We start from the raw sequence: 18,001 nt of genomic DNA, 5'->3' as shown, positions 1-18,001 counted from the left end.
GTGTAGATTTCAGGTTCAAAAGCGGTAAATAAAATAAAATTTCGGTGTTATAGCGGTGAATAATCACATCAAAAGTGCTTATATAAAAAGACATTTTGGTTTTAAAATTGTGAATATAATCCTAAATTTGATTTATAAACTGCACTTATTACACAAAATAAACATATCCCTTATAATAGCACATTTATTGAGTTACCAGAATATTAAGTCTATTCCTGTGTAAAGGGATCCATTTTTTATTCTCATATATTTACAGCAGAATTAATCAATTTTCCATGAATTGCATAACCCACATGATACTTCAGACTTCAGAAAGTGTCGCGTCGGTATATAAATGGTAAATTTCGTGTTTAAGAGTATATTTCGCATTATTTCGTGACAAAATAGGGTAGGAAAATGCACCTCACAACTTTCAGAAACATGAAAAATTAATATTACAACATGTTATTTCATATTTCGTGTTTTCGTCAAAAACGAAATTTGCATGCCTCTAGTTATTAGGTATCACCCACTTCCAACTTGAATAAACAAAGAACAGGCTGAACTATTTTGCTAGTTTTAGTTCATTACATCAAGTTTGAACTATATTCAATAATAAATTAGAATAATACAAAATACGAAAATGTGCATGTTCATAATTTAAACTACCGTATTTACACTTGTATAATGAATGTGAGTGTATACCTAATGTGTAAAAATAACAAACAATCATATCTCTAATATAATGCGCAGTATAATTCAGGTTCAAAAAATGGCTTTCTTAGTTGCAGGTTTTAAAGCTGTTGCTATGCTGATCAGAGTAAATGACATCATACCTATCAAATGAGTCACCTGTTGCTATGTGGACCAAGAGGAGAGTATCCTCTTGTGTAAACAAGCAAACTGACAAATCATGGGCAATGGTCTTTAAACTTTTATACATGGATTTGCCCATTCCTTCTTTACTTTTTCTAAGAAAAAAATTCAAAATATATACTTCTTCCGTGACTAACGTAACATTTATATGAGGCAAATTCAGGACCCTCAAACTAGCAGTTAGCAGCACAAGATTTCTTCCATTAAGTCATTTACACACTCCATAGATATATTATTTGGTAGCTTGGTGCGTGTTACTCACTATTAAATAAAATAAACAATGTTAAATTGTATTAAGTTAAATTTAACACTACTTACGTGAGTGAGTATGAAGCTTTTATGAGGAGATTTTTAATTAGGAATGTCAGGGATAGTTTTAAGTGTTTTCAACCCTACCCTCAACCTAATCCTCTTTTAACACATTTTAACGCAACACTATGTTCAGTGCTTAGGAAAATATTTACGAACCTGATGAAGGGGGCAGTTAGACCCTGAAACGTTACATAAAAGTTTCATACTCACTCATGTAAGTAGTGTTAAATTTAACTTAATACAATTTAACATTGTTTATCATATTATTTGGCCAGTAATACATTTTAATTATTATTTTCTTCTTCCACATCATTTCTTTCATCCAAAGTACCATAAAAATTCCTTCATTTTGTGATTAACTTATTTCAACCGCATTGCACATTAGTGTCACCATCTTGAATGAAATACTGTTGTCATATTCATAAACTGCAGAATTTAAGCTTTACAATGATATATAACATGATAGCGTTCCGTAAACATGAAAAATCAATGTAAGTGTCACAAAATCGTGGAATGACCTTGTACAGTTTCGGGTTGGCTGTCCGAATTATTCCGTGCATAATACACACACCACAGTTTTTGGGGGCAAAAATTTTGGAAAAAAGTGTGCATTATACACGAGTCAATACGGCATTGACCTGTTATCAAAACACATAAACTGACAATACAACTTCATTTAACAATTTGATAATTTATTTAATTGAAATAATGCATGTGAAAAAAAAAAGATGCATACCAGAATTATAAATAAAATACACACATGGTAGTTCCTGTCACCGAGTGGTCTGTTACGTTTGATGCAAAAATGATGACTATGCTGTTGTAGGAATTGTTCAGAATGGCAAGGTCAGGCAGCAGACAACCAGACTGATTATTGGCAGGAACTTTATCACAATAAACCATCTGGTAAAAAATTTATGTATGTAACCAAATAGTGGTGAATGAATTATACTTTTCCATTCATTAAAAAAAATTACATAATGGAAAAATTTGGCAGCAATTTTACCTACACACACTCTCATCTATACCGGTTAATACTGATAAAAAGTATAGATTAATCTGACTCCCTAAAAATGGAAGGAGAGTGTTTATATTTTCTTTTTACCTCTAACCTTCCTCTATTCTTGAAAATGTGAAGCCCACACATTGGGCTTTTATCATCTTACATGCTGTATTTTCTATCTTTTCCCTGGATATTAACAAGCCAGAGCATTTTCTATGCACGTGGTCTACCACTGAGCTCTTTTTTTATTTATTGTTTTTAGTGCCTTTGGCAAATCGTGATGAAACTGATGAAGGAACACTCACAAAGAACACTCATACCACAGGCTGACATTTGATCCTGGCATCGTAGCATGCAGTTTTAACCACACTGTCATGGAGGTCAGGACTATCAAGCCAATATGTGGCAAAAGAGTAGATCAGTAACGCAAAATCACTTGTAAAACACTGTATTTCAGCAGGGTTACATTTTCAACCTGTGATTGCCCCTGCCATTCTATAAAGTATAAAACTCCTGATTTTTCAAAGATTTGTGTTGCATTTGGTTTATACCACCATATTGTTTTAGGAAAAATCTTGAAAATATTTCACTTTACGTTCAACTTCATTAGTCAAGTCACCAGATGATTTAATTAATCTGTGGACATTTACATTTTTTTCTTATATCTTGGTGTGAAAAAAAAAAGTAAGTTACAGAGTAACCAGTGCTTGAAGGGACTATGTGGATGACAGGCACTTTGAAGCACTTATGTTGTGTGGTATGAGCAGATGCTGGTAAATTCGACTCATCAATGCTTGTTTTAGTAAAGGTTCACAGGGTAGCTACGATTTTTTGATTATGAAATTCCCTGACTTTTCCAGGTTTTCCAGACCAGAAATGAAATTTTTCCAGACATATTGGTCGTAATGATTTTTGCTTTTTAACCTCATGTTTTTCAATTAAATATGCAGGCACGTTAATTATTATGAATATGAATATACACAGTTATTAGCTGAAAATTTACCAAGTGATTAATATAATGCTATTCAATGAAAAAATAAATAACTATTGTACTTCCCCATTTACTAAGTCATTACAATTAAGGTGGTGTAAAAAATCAATAAAAAATGTGGCATATATCAAAGCTTTACAATGTAACTTGTATACAAGCTCAATTATATCAATACAAATGAGAAACACAAAATTAGGTCGTGTACCTTTAGAAAATATGAAATAAGTTTAATGATTATATTTTTTAATTTATTGAAAATAGTACATATTTCGGAAATTCAGAACGTAAATGGGGCCGGTGACCAACCATACACCTAAAAGAAATATATATGCAGGCCATACTTTGGAATCAAATATCTCCATTATTTGAGTTTTCCACATGCTGGAACCAATTTTATATTACGGGAAAATATCGAAATCTGGTAACAGTTCCGAATATATATTTTTTTTTTCAAAGTTTCCTAGCAGGAAGACTAATTATCATACAATTTTGGCATTCATTGTGACACGAAATTTGAACCTTCCTTAAAATAATGAGCACTATTTGGATTGGAAAAAAGTTATTTATGTTGAAAAAAACAACTTCAAAATGACCTTACGCAATCATACACGCTTCCCACGGAAAGGTATTCTCCGGTTGACAAGCGACAGTAAGTATCGTAAACTAGTGGGATTGAATGTAAAAATAAATCGGAACCTTAGTACAGGGTCTTTATTTTAATTGTAAGACAACCAAACCTGACCTTCCTAACCTAACCTAACCACAAAAGTGTATTTGACAAAATCTTAAGTAATCGCTAAAACTCTGCAGTATGCGTTAACAGACATAAATCGAAATCGAACCATGTAAAAGTTGCATTTGAGGCATGATGAAATCATAATAAAACAAAAGGAACTTGGGCCCATTTTCACCACTTTTCAGCAAAATTTCATTCTACACGCAAAAAAATACGTAAAATTACTATCGGCATCAAACCAACGGTAACAGTAGTATAAGCCGGAGACGGATTTCTTAAAATTTACAGGAGAAAAGACGAGAAAGTACTTACGGAATTGCGTTCCTGAGGACTTTCTGAAGCCGGGGAAATAGTTTTTTTAGAATCGTGCAACGTATTTTGCCTGTAAATAAGGTATTTTTCGTCAATCATGCATCTCCATTGTACGATAGCTCGTGCCGCCATTACCGTCGACTACGTGAATCAAATGTTCCGTGCGTTCGGTTATGTAACCCCCTCACAGTGTAGCAACCACGCGGAAGTTTCACAAGATGACGTGTGAGCGTTTTTTTTTTTTCCAATGTAAGGTAAGACTAGTTTACGTCCTTTTCCTAAGGAATACGTGTCATATTTCGTTGGAAAGTTTATTTTATAAGGAATTCAACAACGTAAATCCCAAAGCAAAAATTTCCTGAAGGAGTCAATCGAGAAAAATCGATGTTGTCCGGATATGCACAATTGAACGTACTGAGGAATTTTTAAGATGATGAAGCACATATTTAGGGGTGAAATGAGTGCTAATGGAACCTAACCTAACAGGCCTAACCTAATCTCGTAGGCATACCTCGACCCCGTGAATGAATAGTGGGGCTATCGTGAACAGAAAGTGTAAAAAGAAAAAGGTACTTACCCGAAGAAATGCCGGGTGCCGCACCACGAACGCAAAGAAGCAATCACCATGCAGATAAGGACATAGAGTCTAGCCTCAATTTTCGCTTAAAAACCTTTTGTGAATAGTTTGTGCGGCATTTATCGGTTCATAAGTTTTGAAACACTGCACATCAGCTGACGATAGACAACGTGAGTCAAAATTTGCCCGCTGAATTAGCAACGAGCAATAAATGATTATAATGTTAAAAATAACGCTTTTTTCATGGGAAAAAAATTGATCCCCAGCTTGAAAAATCTTCCGCTATGCATATGAGATAAGTAGCAATAATTTTTATTTGAAAACAAACGAGTTTAATCTGTCTCCGGCTTATACTACTGTTACCAAACCAACATTCCTAACCTAACAACGATGTGTGACCAGCGTACGTTTAATTCCTCTATTTCGCACCAGTTTTTTAAAAATAAATTCGTTCTACATGCACAAAACACGTGCATATTCGAATAATGACGTCACAGATACTGCATAAAATCACTAATTTATCGGGTGTAACACATCTATGCAATGTAAAAACTACGACAACGAGCAAATGAATCAGTTGATCAGGTTGCTTCTGAACGGGTCGCAAACGAAGGACTCAAATTCACAGAACGGGTTCATGGGGGTAACGAAGTACTGAGTCCCTTTGTTTTTACTCGGCATCCGCACCCGTCCAGTGTGATGTCAACCAGAGCCAGTTACGTTAAATTCTGCTCTTCAAGCTTTATTGCAGATCCAAAACCAATGAACTGTACGAACCCCAACCTGCTCCGCTTCACGTATCAAAAGAGAACGGGTTCCGAACGGGTGTGTTCTTGAAGAAAGAAAATTTCCTCACCACACACAAAGCTAAAGCAACATTTTTCCTTAAGAAATTCTGAGGATGGCTGGTGCGTAGGTTTCGTCTTGAGTAGCTTGTTCTCTAAGGAAAAATCTCACGCCTCTCCAAATTCCGGTCTTGAACAGGTTCAGAAGAACGAGTCGCAACATGAACGGATCCAAGATCCGAGAGTGAATAAATATAGAATCGAAATGCGAAGGAACCATAATTTTGTACGTAACAGACTAGAAGTTATAATGACGAGAGGAACAAGTTTCTGAACTGAATCTTTTGGGGGGACTGGAATCACAACAACCGAATTCGGAACTGCAAATGAACCGTTCGTTCATTTTGTAACTGGTTCTCCTGCAACTCCAAAATGCTCGTAAATTCCAGAAAATATGCAAAATTCCCTGACCAACCAAATTCCCTGACTTTTCCCGGTTTTCCAGTCGCGTAGCAACCCTGGGTTCAGTGGTTTTCCAGTCTCCAGTGTAAAAGGCAACAGCTGATGAAAATATAGGTATAAATGAGTTTTTGCCTTAAGATTTTGATGCGTCTCCATTGAAAATGGCAAACGTGCCAAAATATAGGATCATTCCCAAGTGCCTTTGTAAGTTACTGAAGAACTCTCTTGCCATTTATCACAAATAAATAGTAGTGATTAAATTTAAATTAACTTTAGCTGAAAATTGTTTAAAAATCTAACACCAACTAATACAATTCAGAACCATCGAGATATTGTTAAAAAACTAAACACAGTAATTTTCTTTCCCCTAACAGGAAACTACTGGATTCTTGGGAAGAAATAGTTAAACTTAAAGACTGTAGTCTCTGGAGGCCTTCTGGAAGTATTGTTCAACCAAAAGGAATTTTAAGAAAAAGCATAAAATCATAACAAAAGTTTCGATCCTGTCCAAGTAAAGAGGCTTAGTACCAGGATAAATTGTATGCATATTTTTTATTGTGCCTTTGTAATAACTGACCTTATATTTGTAATGCATAAGACACATGGAAACAAAGATAGGGATATACACACTACTCACTTGAAGGTTAAATTATGTTCATTCTCATTAAATGTATAATGTATGTATTTGCACAATCAAGTACATTTGGACTCGTGTACACTTTATATGTATAAGCTTATATAGATATTTATATAGATATTTTGGAATTTTGGATTTTGATTCATGGCATTTTTAATGATTATAAATTCATAAAACACAAAAACTTAAGTATAATGAATATATTTTCAACATCTGATATCATTACTAACAAAATATTTAATGCTAACTTACATATTATTATGCACATCAGAAAGCAAGTACAAAACTAATTTCACTGATAAAAGTTTTGTCTTTGCATGTGGAGATAAGGGAGAAAAATCACAAACTTGCCTACTCAGAGTAACAAGTTCTTCACAAAAATAATTCTCAGTAACAATGAATAACCTGTTATGTAAAATGACATACAATGATGAAGTATTACAAAAAAAAAAGAAACAAACAAATACAAGCTACTGTACAGCAGGAATGCTAATGAACTTGCTTTCTAGCACTGTATGTTGCCAAACATTCCCATACCTGGAGGAGTTTTAAATATGATACTTAAATATACATATGAAAATTTCATTTTCAAGTATATGAGCAATGAGGTTGCACAAAAAAAATTTGCAGCAGGCACTGCAAGAAATGATAACATTTACTCCTACATCATTCGCCACTAACTGTAAGCCAGTATGGTCCCTCACAGCATGAGCTATGCAAACCATGCAACCTTGGCCACAGTTTCAAACCTGTAAATAGATAAATAGTAACTTTCTCAAAACATGTGGTCAACACAAATATACCCTTTGATGATCACAGCCTCTGCTAAGAGATGTTAAAAAGACTGCAGTGCTATGGAAATGGACATGCAAGAAAACACACCACACAAAGATTCACATCTTTCCAGATATGGGACTTTTTGTTCATTTTTAGAATTCTATATATAATTTACAGATATATAAATTTTGTACAATTTGAGATGTGTTAATGCATGTCAGATGTATACAATAATCTTGTCAATATCTTTTTTTCCTTTCGTGAAAGAGGCTATGCCATCTTTATTGTCGATCTTTTCATATACCCTGGTATCTTCAAGGTAGTTTTATAAGTAGTTGCAAATACGACAGGACAACCACACAACTTACAATAAATGCTGCCACTGGCTAGATTTCTCCTGATGAAAATGGTGCAAACAAATTCATTACTTGAAAGAAAAACTGAGTATCATTCTCAAAATGTCGAAAGGAGTCGAAACTCAATTGGCAATGCACAAATTCTCAACCTTCATGTATGGAGAAATATACAATCAAAATTTATACACAAAGTAGGGTGAGGGATGCCCCATCCATGAAGGAGAATTTGTCGTTAAGTATGGGCTAGTCAGAGTAGGCAGCTCTTGTATTATTATTACGTATTTCTAATTTTTCCAGGAACATAGTTCTTATCAATCACTGGCTCCTGAAGGAACATGTGTAGACACCTTTCATTCTGTGCCAGAGGATGCCCCGCTATCCTATAATGTAAAGGAAAAAACATAAGCTGTATTCCTTAACATGGTAGAGCAGCAGATATTTTTAAAAAAATATATTATTTTTTTAAAATACAGACATATGCCTAAGTGTTAGGCCCACAACTAAGATGAGCCTACATTTCAAAGAAAATGTTGTCAACATATTGATGGCATGAGTAATACATAATGTTCATATCGAGCTGACAAGGAAAGCTCTGAAACTTCCTGACGAGAATCCCCATGGAACTTGCAGAATAGGACAATAACAGAACCAAAGTTACAAGCACGGTGTGACATTTCACAACTGGCCGAAATCCTTTGAAATTGGTCAATATATTTCCAGGGTGCACCTATCATGTATATACAACCACATACACACACAGATAATTACAAGGTACTTCTTAAAAGTATTGTTAATTTGGTTTATTTCATACCCTTGGCCAATCTTTGGAAACAGATATCTTATCATACCATTTTCAGTTTGTATTTGGTTTCTGTCACTTCATGAACATTCTTGTTAACAAATTTGCAGATTCAACAGAAATGCCCAGAGCATTATGTTGGGAGGCATGAATTATGTTTTGTTGCAAGTGTGATATTACAAAAATACATTTACAAATTTTACGCAGAGTACATGGAAAGAAGAAAGATAAAGGATGGGAAGAGAAGCTACAGATGTGAACATCAGTACAAACTCTGTTGGTGCAAAAAGTCTAAGTTCACTGGACAAAAAAAAAAGTCACCTGTACCTAGTATTGTGTAACACTTCCATGAGCTTGGGTAACAGCTGCGATTGTGGCATGGACTGGACAAGGTTCTGGATGTAGGACACATCTTGTATCAAAGAATTGCACAGGTCGGCCAGATTGTGAGGATGCATTGTTCAAGATGGACCAACAGATTTTCGATTGGGTTCAAATCTAGGGATTTTGCGGGCCAGTCCAGATGTGTGACTGCTTCTGAACATTCATCATGCCAATCACTCACGATTGCAGGCCGGTGAACACTGTCATTTTGATACAGGTATGGGATAGGTATTATCTTACACACAGCAAATGAGACAGGCACTATATTGTACCACCTCTACAATCTATGGATCCTATCCCAGCTCCCCAGTTATTTATCTCCCGTTCATCCTCGTTCAACGCCATCTACCGGTGCATCTTGTTATGACCATCTTCAACATGCCAGGTGATTAATTTTTTGCCCAGTGAGCTTATGTGCATAATGTTGGACACTTCTAGTGTTTTCAGTGATGTTGATTACAGTTTGAGTTTGAAGTTCATTGTATGCAAAGATGGGCCAATCAGGAATGGACCTACAGTTCAAAATGGGATCCAAACCAGTATGTGCTGCACTGGGGATTAAACCCATGACACCTTGATAATAAACAAAAATAGGACTCTTCTTGATTAATAATAAAATATTAAGTTACAAGGCAGTCATGATACCACTAGGCTGTCAGGAAAGTCCGATATTAATTACAAAATGAAAGAAAAATTAAAATAATGTTTCTACCCTGGTGAAAAATTAGATCTTGATGCCGCATTTTGTTCAATACGGAGCATAAATATGCACAATGATAATTTCTGTGGAAAATACTTTAACTGAGAAGTAATTGGAAAAATCTAACACCAGTGACAGATGGAAATGACAAAGAACTGGGTGAAAATACCATGAGGGATTGTAGCAAAATCATGATTGCTTAACTGGCTGGAAGAAAAGGAATGAACAAAAATACTGCACAGAATTCAAGGGGGAGGGGGGAAGATAAGGAATTTACGATCTGGTTAGATCGTATGAAAAGATAAAACACAGATGTGGAGGAAGAATTTTGCTGCAATACCACAAAAATGAGTAAGTACATAACATAACATTACTGTAGAATTAATTTTGACTGACATATATCTAAATGTGCTAATAATTCATGTTTAGAAGTTGTGCAAGAAAAATAAACCCTTAATTAGATGGTTTTCAAGCTAAATTCATTATTTGAAATGATTAAATGTATGATTCACCCCTTCACCAAAAGATCTCTAAAGTTCAAATCACCAACCCTGAGACCTTCTGTAAACAAAACCACCTGCATGCAGAAAGCATTGCAAACTCATATAAGTAAAATAATCCACATGAAAATCCAGCATTGTTAGGAGGATTCATTATGTAAGGTAAAACAATGGCCAATTTGTAGTATGGGATACGCTGCCGCAAATGACGTCTCACATTAAACCCAATGCTCTTTCTTTTGTACTTATTGCTTCACCTTTATGGTTAACTCTTTGCACCAGTACTAATCATTTCCCATAAATTTGGCTTCTTTCTTGCATGGGAATTGAATAAATATATTTTACTTACATTTTTTTGACAAAATGATATAACATGGTAATGTATATTTCTAAGATTTGATATAGATAGGAGTGTATTTGGAATTTGTTTGTAGATTTTTTGTAAATTGTATCTTATGTAAATAAAATATATAATGGGCATAAACAACCATATTCAATGTTGTAAGCCCAATAAATATATTGATGATGATGATGAACAAAACAAGAGAAAGAAAGTTCGTAAATTTATTGCGGTTGGAAACTTTGACAAGCATCCTAATAACGATTTTTGTTCCGCCAAATATAGTGCACTTCGTAAAATAACTTGGTAACATGGCAAGGCAAGATAAGTGTGAACATTTTGTAGGAATATGCATTGTAAATTTCAATAAACTTAGAGATTTGTGTACATAATGATATTTTATAACATTGGTTATTTTCTAAAAAGAATCATGTGAACAGCAAGGAAGTAGTGCCACTTTGAACATGGCGAGTTCTATGCATGGGGAAAGGTCACCGTGTTCAGTGATACATTGAATCGGTGAGACGGTTTGTTTACAGAAGGTCTCAGGGTTGGTGATTTACACTTTAGTAATTTTTCAAATATTTAGTCACTGTCACAATAAATTCATTTGCACACAGTTTCATGTAATCCTTACAAGAAATCATTTTTGGAGCGAATGAACGATATAGAGAATGTCTCCAATTTCGTTAATATTTGGTATACTAACTACATTTGGCCTTCTAATCACGAATCTGTTGTTAAAATGCAGGGGTCACGTTTGGAAATCTTGAAAAGAGCTGATATAAGTGGATTTTTTTTTTTGAGCTGTACCACATTTTTTTTTACGAACAAAATTTTAACTAAGCTTGCTAACCTAACCGGAAATGGTTTGTGGGGCTACCCGTGCATGGTTTGTGGGGCTACCCGTGCATGGTTCGTGGGGCTACCCATGCATAATGTACTGATTAGAAGGCCAAAATTAGTTAATATACAAAATATTAACGAAATTCAAGATAATTTCTTACCCTAACCTTACCGGAAATGGTTCGTGAGGATATCAGTTAAATGTTTTGTCAATGAGCACAAAATATAAGTTTTGTTGCTCTAGCTTCCTCACTATGCAACATGCCATTTTTCTAGAACAATGCTCGAACGCTGTTGCCAAACTGTAATCAAAGTCCACATTCCACATGCTCTACAATTCCGGCAACAAAGCAACAATTAATGCTCTGCAAGTAACGAAGCAACAGTGTGGCGTCGCTGTAGACAGCGCAACAAATGCTGAATGTCACTTGTTCATATCATCAAACATGGTTCCTATGTTTCTGTATGGAGAATGATCATGGTAATGTAAAACTTAATTTTGCAACATATATAGACGTAAGTGTACAATTTTTACACATCACCCCCAAATCTTAACTCCAGATACGTTACCAGGACTGCATATTTAGTGAGTATAAGAAGTAGGAAAGAAATCTGAGACATTCTCTATATTGTACATTCACACCTCCTTTTTAATCACATTTAGTAAAAATTAAAAAACTCACTTGTTTACAAATACCTCTAGACCCTTTCTTCTATCTTCAATGAAGTCTTCTTCAAATATCCCGTCATCCCCTCTGAACGGAAGTTGTCTTTTCCATGCTTTGCCAGGTAATGGTGGTACAACAATCTGCATGAAAGACAGGAAAGAGAGAATATTAATATACTATTAAAGTGCATTATACATTAATATGGACTATTAATAGGTAATCCTTAAGCATTGAGAAATGTAACGTTAATTTAATTCAAATAACATCTTGAGCTCTTGACAAAATCAATATCCACCAGATACTTTCATAGAATGAACATGAATTAATTAAAGGTGGTTATTTGGAATTCAAATGTGGTGTGACTAATCGCCAAAACTGTGTTGTGCCAAAAACCGGCTGATTTCAGTTTTAAACCAGTTTCAAGGAAGAGGGTGCCTTCCAGGATAGAATATTGAGGTAAGTCAAAACCTATACATCTGAAAGTAAGACCAAAATAGTTAGTATCGATGGAGTGGGAACACAAGGGCTACTGTTCTCACAAGTGGATGGTAAAGTATGGATAAAACCTCCAAACCAGGCATTTCTGCATGATTTACTTTCAAAATCTTGGATTTTACTGCTATGATTCTACAAGTCGACACAACACTTTTTTAGTTTATACTTCATATCTAACTTAACTAAAATGTTGAATTTTCTGTTTGTAATAAAACATGGTCCTAAACATGATTTAATTTTACGTAAAAATTAACTCCAATATATGGGCAGTTCGGGACTAAAATTTCAAAATCCACACCCTATTCGAAATTGAATTAACAATGGATTCAGTTGCTGTACAATAGTGAATGAAAGTTCCTTCAGTAGCTGGAAACATGCTGGAACATCTGGGTAACTCATACGAAACAATGAAATGGACAAACTTTCACATGCATTTTTCTTGGTTTCATACTTTTGTGAGTTTTCAAGTTTTATTCCAAAACCAAACATATGCAAGTACATGCACAGGCAGTGGCGTATGCAAGGGAAGACTTACGGGGTTTAAACATCCACCCCTTTCAGTTTTTTAAATATTATGAAAAATGCTGTGGAAAAAAAATTAAATGGCCTATTTATCACAGTCAAAGATCTGCGACAATACTATTTCTACCTCTACTACTACTAATAATAATATGAATTATTATTCCCTGCAGCATGGAGAAAAGCTCAGCATTCCAAACACACGCATCTTTCAGAGAGATGCCTTGAAAACAAAAAAACGATTTAAAAGAGAAAAACAATGTTTTGTATCTCAGTTGCAACAATGTTCAATACACTGTCGTATGCAGGATTTTTATTTTCGGGAGGGGCTGGAATAGTAAATGTGGATAGCACATGGATTTGTTTTGGAGGGCAGGTTGGATAATAAAATATTTCGTATTTTTGGAGCTCTTCAGTCTATTAAAATTGTATTCAAGAACAAAAATGGTAATCAGGACCAACTTTAAGAGGTTTCGCATTTACACATTTTGATTTCTTAAAGATCTTAACGGATTTTCATTTGAAAATTCTGATTTTCTCAAAATTTTAGTAGGGGCTGTAACACCATCGGCCACCCCCTACATACGCCAGTGTTCTACGAATATGTACTTTTTTGTGTGTACAATGAGAATTAACTAAATAAAGTTCTTGGTTTGTTGTAAGAGGCTAATGTATAGACAAAGGCTGGGTGGACAAGAATAGAGTCACTAGTCTGCCTTCCCGTTGTATTGTTTACCGCAGCACGTTTGAATGTCTCACCTTGTTGATTAGACAATTATTCAAACGACAAAAAGCTTTAAAAAAAGGTAAAGTGTTCCCCTGTGCATAGCACTATGCCATAGAGGATGTAAAAGAGTATATAGATCTTTCTCAAGATAGGGACAGATGGAAGGCCTGTGTTGCTGCAGCCATGAACCTTCTGGTTTAAGAAGGCTAGAGAGTTAGTTAGTTATATTTTCTTGTTTTTATGGATTGGTACTAATCTGATATTCCCCGGACAGATTTCTTCATTTTTATAGAAGAAACTACTTACGGTAATAAGTTCCTGTAGCATTGTCTAACATCTGGAAGGTGTTTTGTGTGATGTGGGAATGTTTCATAGCGGAAATTAACCATTGACGCATAGCCCCACAAACCATTTCCGGTAAGATTAGGTTAGGTAGGGTCACGTATAGGTTACAATAGTTAAAAATTGGTTCCGAAAAAAATATGCATAGCCCCACACACAATTCTCGCATAGCCCCACGAACCATTGACACACAGCCCCACAAACCATTTGCGGAAATGTACGTTCTTCAGTTATAAAAACACTTTTTTTAAAAAAAATTGCAATTACTTTGATAAAAAAAAGTGAATACACGTTAAAGAATGTTCCGCGAAGCAGATAGGTAAGTACAAATGTCAAAAATTGACAAAACGAAGAAGTTATAGGTGTCCGGGGAATATCAGATTTTTACCTTATGGATTTTCTTCACCCTTAAAATGTCTCACCTCGTTGACCAGACAATTATTTTGTAACAAAGAAACAAAAAAATATCCCAGGATTTGATAAAGATCGAATGACTAGAAAGTAATTTCATTTTATTGTTTTCATAAATACTATATTTATGTAGATCTCTACTACTTAATAGTAGTAATTTGCTAATTAATTCTTTATAAGTATTATTAATTAATTGATTATTATGTAATTAAAGTATAATAAAACAATGGTAATGTGAATTTGGAGAAAGTTTTAGAAATAACCCATCCCCCTTGATGAAATCCTGAGTATGCTACTGTGCACAGGAAACTGAAAATGAACATGCATTTTAAAAATTTACCAAGTGATTCACATGTACAAAAATTAATTCACATATTTAAATCTGAAAAGATGGATCTAACAATAATGCAGTACTTACCTTACTATCTCTTTCTAATTCATTTCTCAGCCACTCAAAATCACTGTACCTCCGACGAACACTGGACTCTTTTACTTTAAAAACTGGCAAGTTTGTCTGAAATAACAGAATAGAATAGAATACTTTATTAGTCATTAGACAACATGATTGCAATAGACTTCGTCATAATAAGTATATAAAAATTACAAAAGAAAATAAAATTAAAAAATACATATTAAAATATTACACATTCAACAATACAGTTTGGAAATTAAACTACATGTTTTATTACAGCAAAAGCAATTGGAAAATAGTACTCTATTTTGATTACAATACAAGTCATGTACAAAAACTGCTCTGTGATGCATTATGAGTAGACATTTACATTTTACAGGCCCTGACGGAAGTGTTCTTCAAATTCCGTGACACTATATATACAATATCGTACTAATATATTATTAATGTGTTTAGCAAACTGCTTGTTTTCTAAATTACATATAGAAGCTGGTAGCAAATTGAATAATCTCATTCCATTATGTTTAAAATTTTGTTGAGTCTTGCATATGGCATTTCTATATTCAGATTGTGCCTTGTATTATAGTTATGTACATTAGAACGCAACCTAAAACTGGGGAGGTTTTCCTTTATGTACATTAAACTATGATAAATATTTATAGAGGGCACTGTCATAATAGGGTATTCCTTAAAGAATTCCCTACAGGACTCCATATCCTGTACTCCTTTAATACAACATATAGCATTCTTTTGCCATTTAAAGACAGAATATCAGGTGTTACACCAAGAAGAAAAAAAAAACATGAAATAACTGCAGAAGATTTGGTTGCTACATTAAAAGAAAAAAAAACGGGAAGAATTGGAATTGCATCACTAGTTGAATTTGATTTGCTACATCTGATTCACATTCTTAGTGTCACCAATAAGAAAAGTGCTTTGCATTGCACCTTACAGCCTATGGGAAATGTTAATTCAGATTATTTTTAAACCCACTATTCTTCCGTAGACTAGGTTCGGCAGAGGAAATTAAATGATCGTTGAAACTAGGTTGCAACTTTATGCTACTGATTATGTAACCCCGAAAAAGATACATAAGTTTATCTTATATCAACAAATTCGGCTTTCATTTCTTGGGGTTGCGCCAATCGCACGGGCGATTTTTTCTTATCAAACTTAAATTCTGATAACTTATAAAATACACAAATTATAAATTCTAGATCAAAGAACATCTTATTGATGTATAATAATTACATTCAAGCGTAGAACTATGTTATGCCACGTACTTCGTTTAACATTCCGAAATGTCAAAAGTGCCGAAAATCTATACTGAATTTCCATGTTTATGGGTTTCTTAACTGAAGAATATACTTATTGTTAAAATATATCATAAATTAATCCTCTGTGTTGTTCTTGTCGACTAACAATTTCATCTGTGATGTCACATTTGACGTTTAAATTTACAAGACCTAAATTAACTTGATCTTCAAGTCACCGTTTTAAAATATGATTATATTTACCCTCATTCTGACTTCGTAATCTGTGTATCTCTTTTTTCCAACACCGTGTGTGATAGGATTGATAACATCAATCTCTAGAAAATTGGCTGGTGCTGCATATGCATCATCCAAAGTCTGTTTCTTCACGTTCAACCTTCGGGTAGCATCCACCGTCGTTTCCGCCATACTGCTCACCACAGAAAACCACCTACTTTACTCACAGGCTCATGTCATGATTTGCTTGTAGTCAGCACACCTCTTACGGAACTTCTAATTTCACAAACAGTGTAAGAAATATACTAATTCTGTCAAATGTGGAACGTTCATGTATTATCAAAACTATTAAAATAAAGTGAGTTTAAATGCATTTACTATACCTTTTGTCTTTATATGCTTTGTTTCGTTTTTAAACTTATCACAATTTTCAAACATGCAGTAAAATTAGAAAATTACTATACTTTCCCTCCCATGAACACCCTTTTAGGGGGCGTATGATTTTTTGTCTTACAAACGGGATTCGCGTACGAGCGCTCGAAGTGATAGGTTCAGTCGTAAAAAGCGGTACATATCCGACAGAGCAACACATCGCGAGTGATTGGTTCAATTTCGACGACTTTATTCTCAAGTTAATTACGTGTAGAGTGCAGTGCAACGATATAGTGTATTTTTCCCCTTGGTGTATACCCTAGCCAACGACCCATTAGAACATCGTGGCTTCCGGCGGGCAGCCGGCTAGCATGCAGGATGCCGCAATGTTGGACCTGAGAGAGAGGACGGCGGCGGAAGGCTTAGTCGATCTGGCCACACAGGAATTTCCATCAAACCAACATGAAGATGACATCCCCATGACCGACTCAACGATACGCTCAGGTAAAAGGACACTGGACGAGGTGAGTAAAACCGAAAGCAAACAAGAGAAACTATTTCGCCCCATTCAACCGGAACCAAGACCTCCAACTCTTTGGTATTCGACCGACACCACCGGCCCATTTGTGGTCCTCTTAGAAGGACAAAATCAAAACATTGGTAAACTTTCTAGTGGCAGTTTGGGCAACAAATTCCGGAAGGCCAACATACCCGTGAGTTTAGTGGAACAATGTGGCAAAAACAGGGTCCGGGCCACCTTTAAAACAGCAGATACAGCAAACGCGTTTGTTCGGAACGGGACCTTTCTGGACTCAATTGGAGTCCGAGCCAAAATACCACACAGTCTGATCCAACGGGAAGGGCTAGTGTATGGCCTGGAACTTGACGTGACAGAACAAGATATCCTAGACGGCATTGACTCACCATTTCGGGTAACATGCGCTAAACGACTAAAGAAAAAAATCTGGCGAGAGGATGGCACTTCCCACCTCGTGGACACCAAGTTGATATGCCTTACCTTCCATGGTAAACACCTACCTGAAAAAGTGCTAATAAATAAGGAAATCTTTACAGTCAAACCGCGAGTACGCTCGGTGTTACAATGTTCTGGCTGTTATCGTTATAATCATTCCCAGGGTCAATGCCGGTCTAAACCACAATGTGCTAACTGTGGGCAAGAAAGACACGGGGAT

The 18,001-nt window shown here is 35.1% G+C and overlaps 2 protein-coding genes across 2 annotated transcripts in view; one reads left to right on the top strand and one right to left on the bottom strand.

Annotated features, from left to right (window-relative positions):
- Nucleotides 1–6,805, top strand: part of LOC145988756 (cAMP and cAMP-inhibited cGMP 3',5'-cyclic phosphodiesterase 10A-like) — a 57,178-nt gene extending 50,373 nt beyond the window's left edge. The window contains exon 16 of the mRNA XM_083123915.1: nt 6,408–6,805. Within this exon, the coding sequence (XP_082980041.1) occupies nt 6,408–6,522 (115 nt within the window). The 3' untranslated portion in view covers nt 6,523–6,805. The remainder of the gene's footprint in view (nt 1–6,407) is intronic.
- Nucleotides 6,806–6,855: 50 nt separating this feature from the next.
- Snx3 (sorting nexin 3) lies at nt 6,856–16,645 on the bottom strand. The gene is made up of 4 exons (XM_083123916.1): nt 16,464–16,645; nt 14,953–15,048; nt 12,056–12,180; nt 6,856–8,183 (listed from the first exon to the last, which is right to left on the bottom strand). The coding sequence occupies exons 1-4, from the start codon at nt 16,626–16,628 to the stop codon at nt 8,078–8,080; spliced, it is 492 nt and encodes a 163-aa protein (XP_082980042.1). The 5' UTR covers nt 16,629–16,645; the 3' UTR covers nt 6,856–8,077.
- Between the last annotated feature and the right edge of the window lie 1,356 nt (nt 16,646–18,001).

This window comes from Lepisma saccharinum, chromosome 6 (genome assembly GCF_977018435.1).
Source record: "Lepisma saccharinum chromosome 6, izLepSacc3.1, whole genome shotgun sequence".
NCBI lineage: Eukaryota > Metazoa > Arthropoda > Insecta > Zygentoma > Lepismatidae > Lepisma > Lepisma saccharinum.
This window is presented reverse-complemented; position numbering and strand designations above follow the sequence as displayed.

Excerpts from the sequence above, each read along its gene's own strand:
- Snx3 (XM_083123916.1), bottom strand. The coding sequence starts at position 16,628 with ATGGCGGAAACGACGGTGGATGCTACCCGAAGGTTGAACGTGAAGAAA. Across the intron at positions 15,049-16,463 it reads ATTACGAAGTCAGAATGAGG|ACAAACTTGCCAGTTTTTAA; the intron begins GTAAATATAATC and ends CTGTTATTTCAG. Across the intron at positions 12,181-14,952 it reads AATTAGAAAGAGATAGTAAG|ATTGTTGTACCACCATTACC; the intron begins GTAAGTACTGCA and ends TCTTTCATGCAG.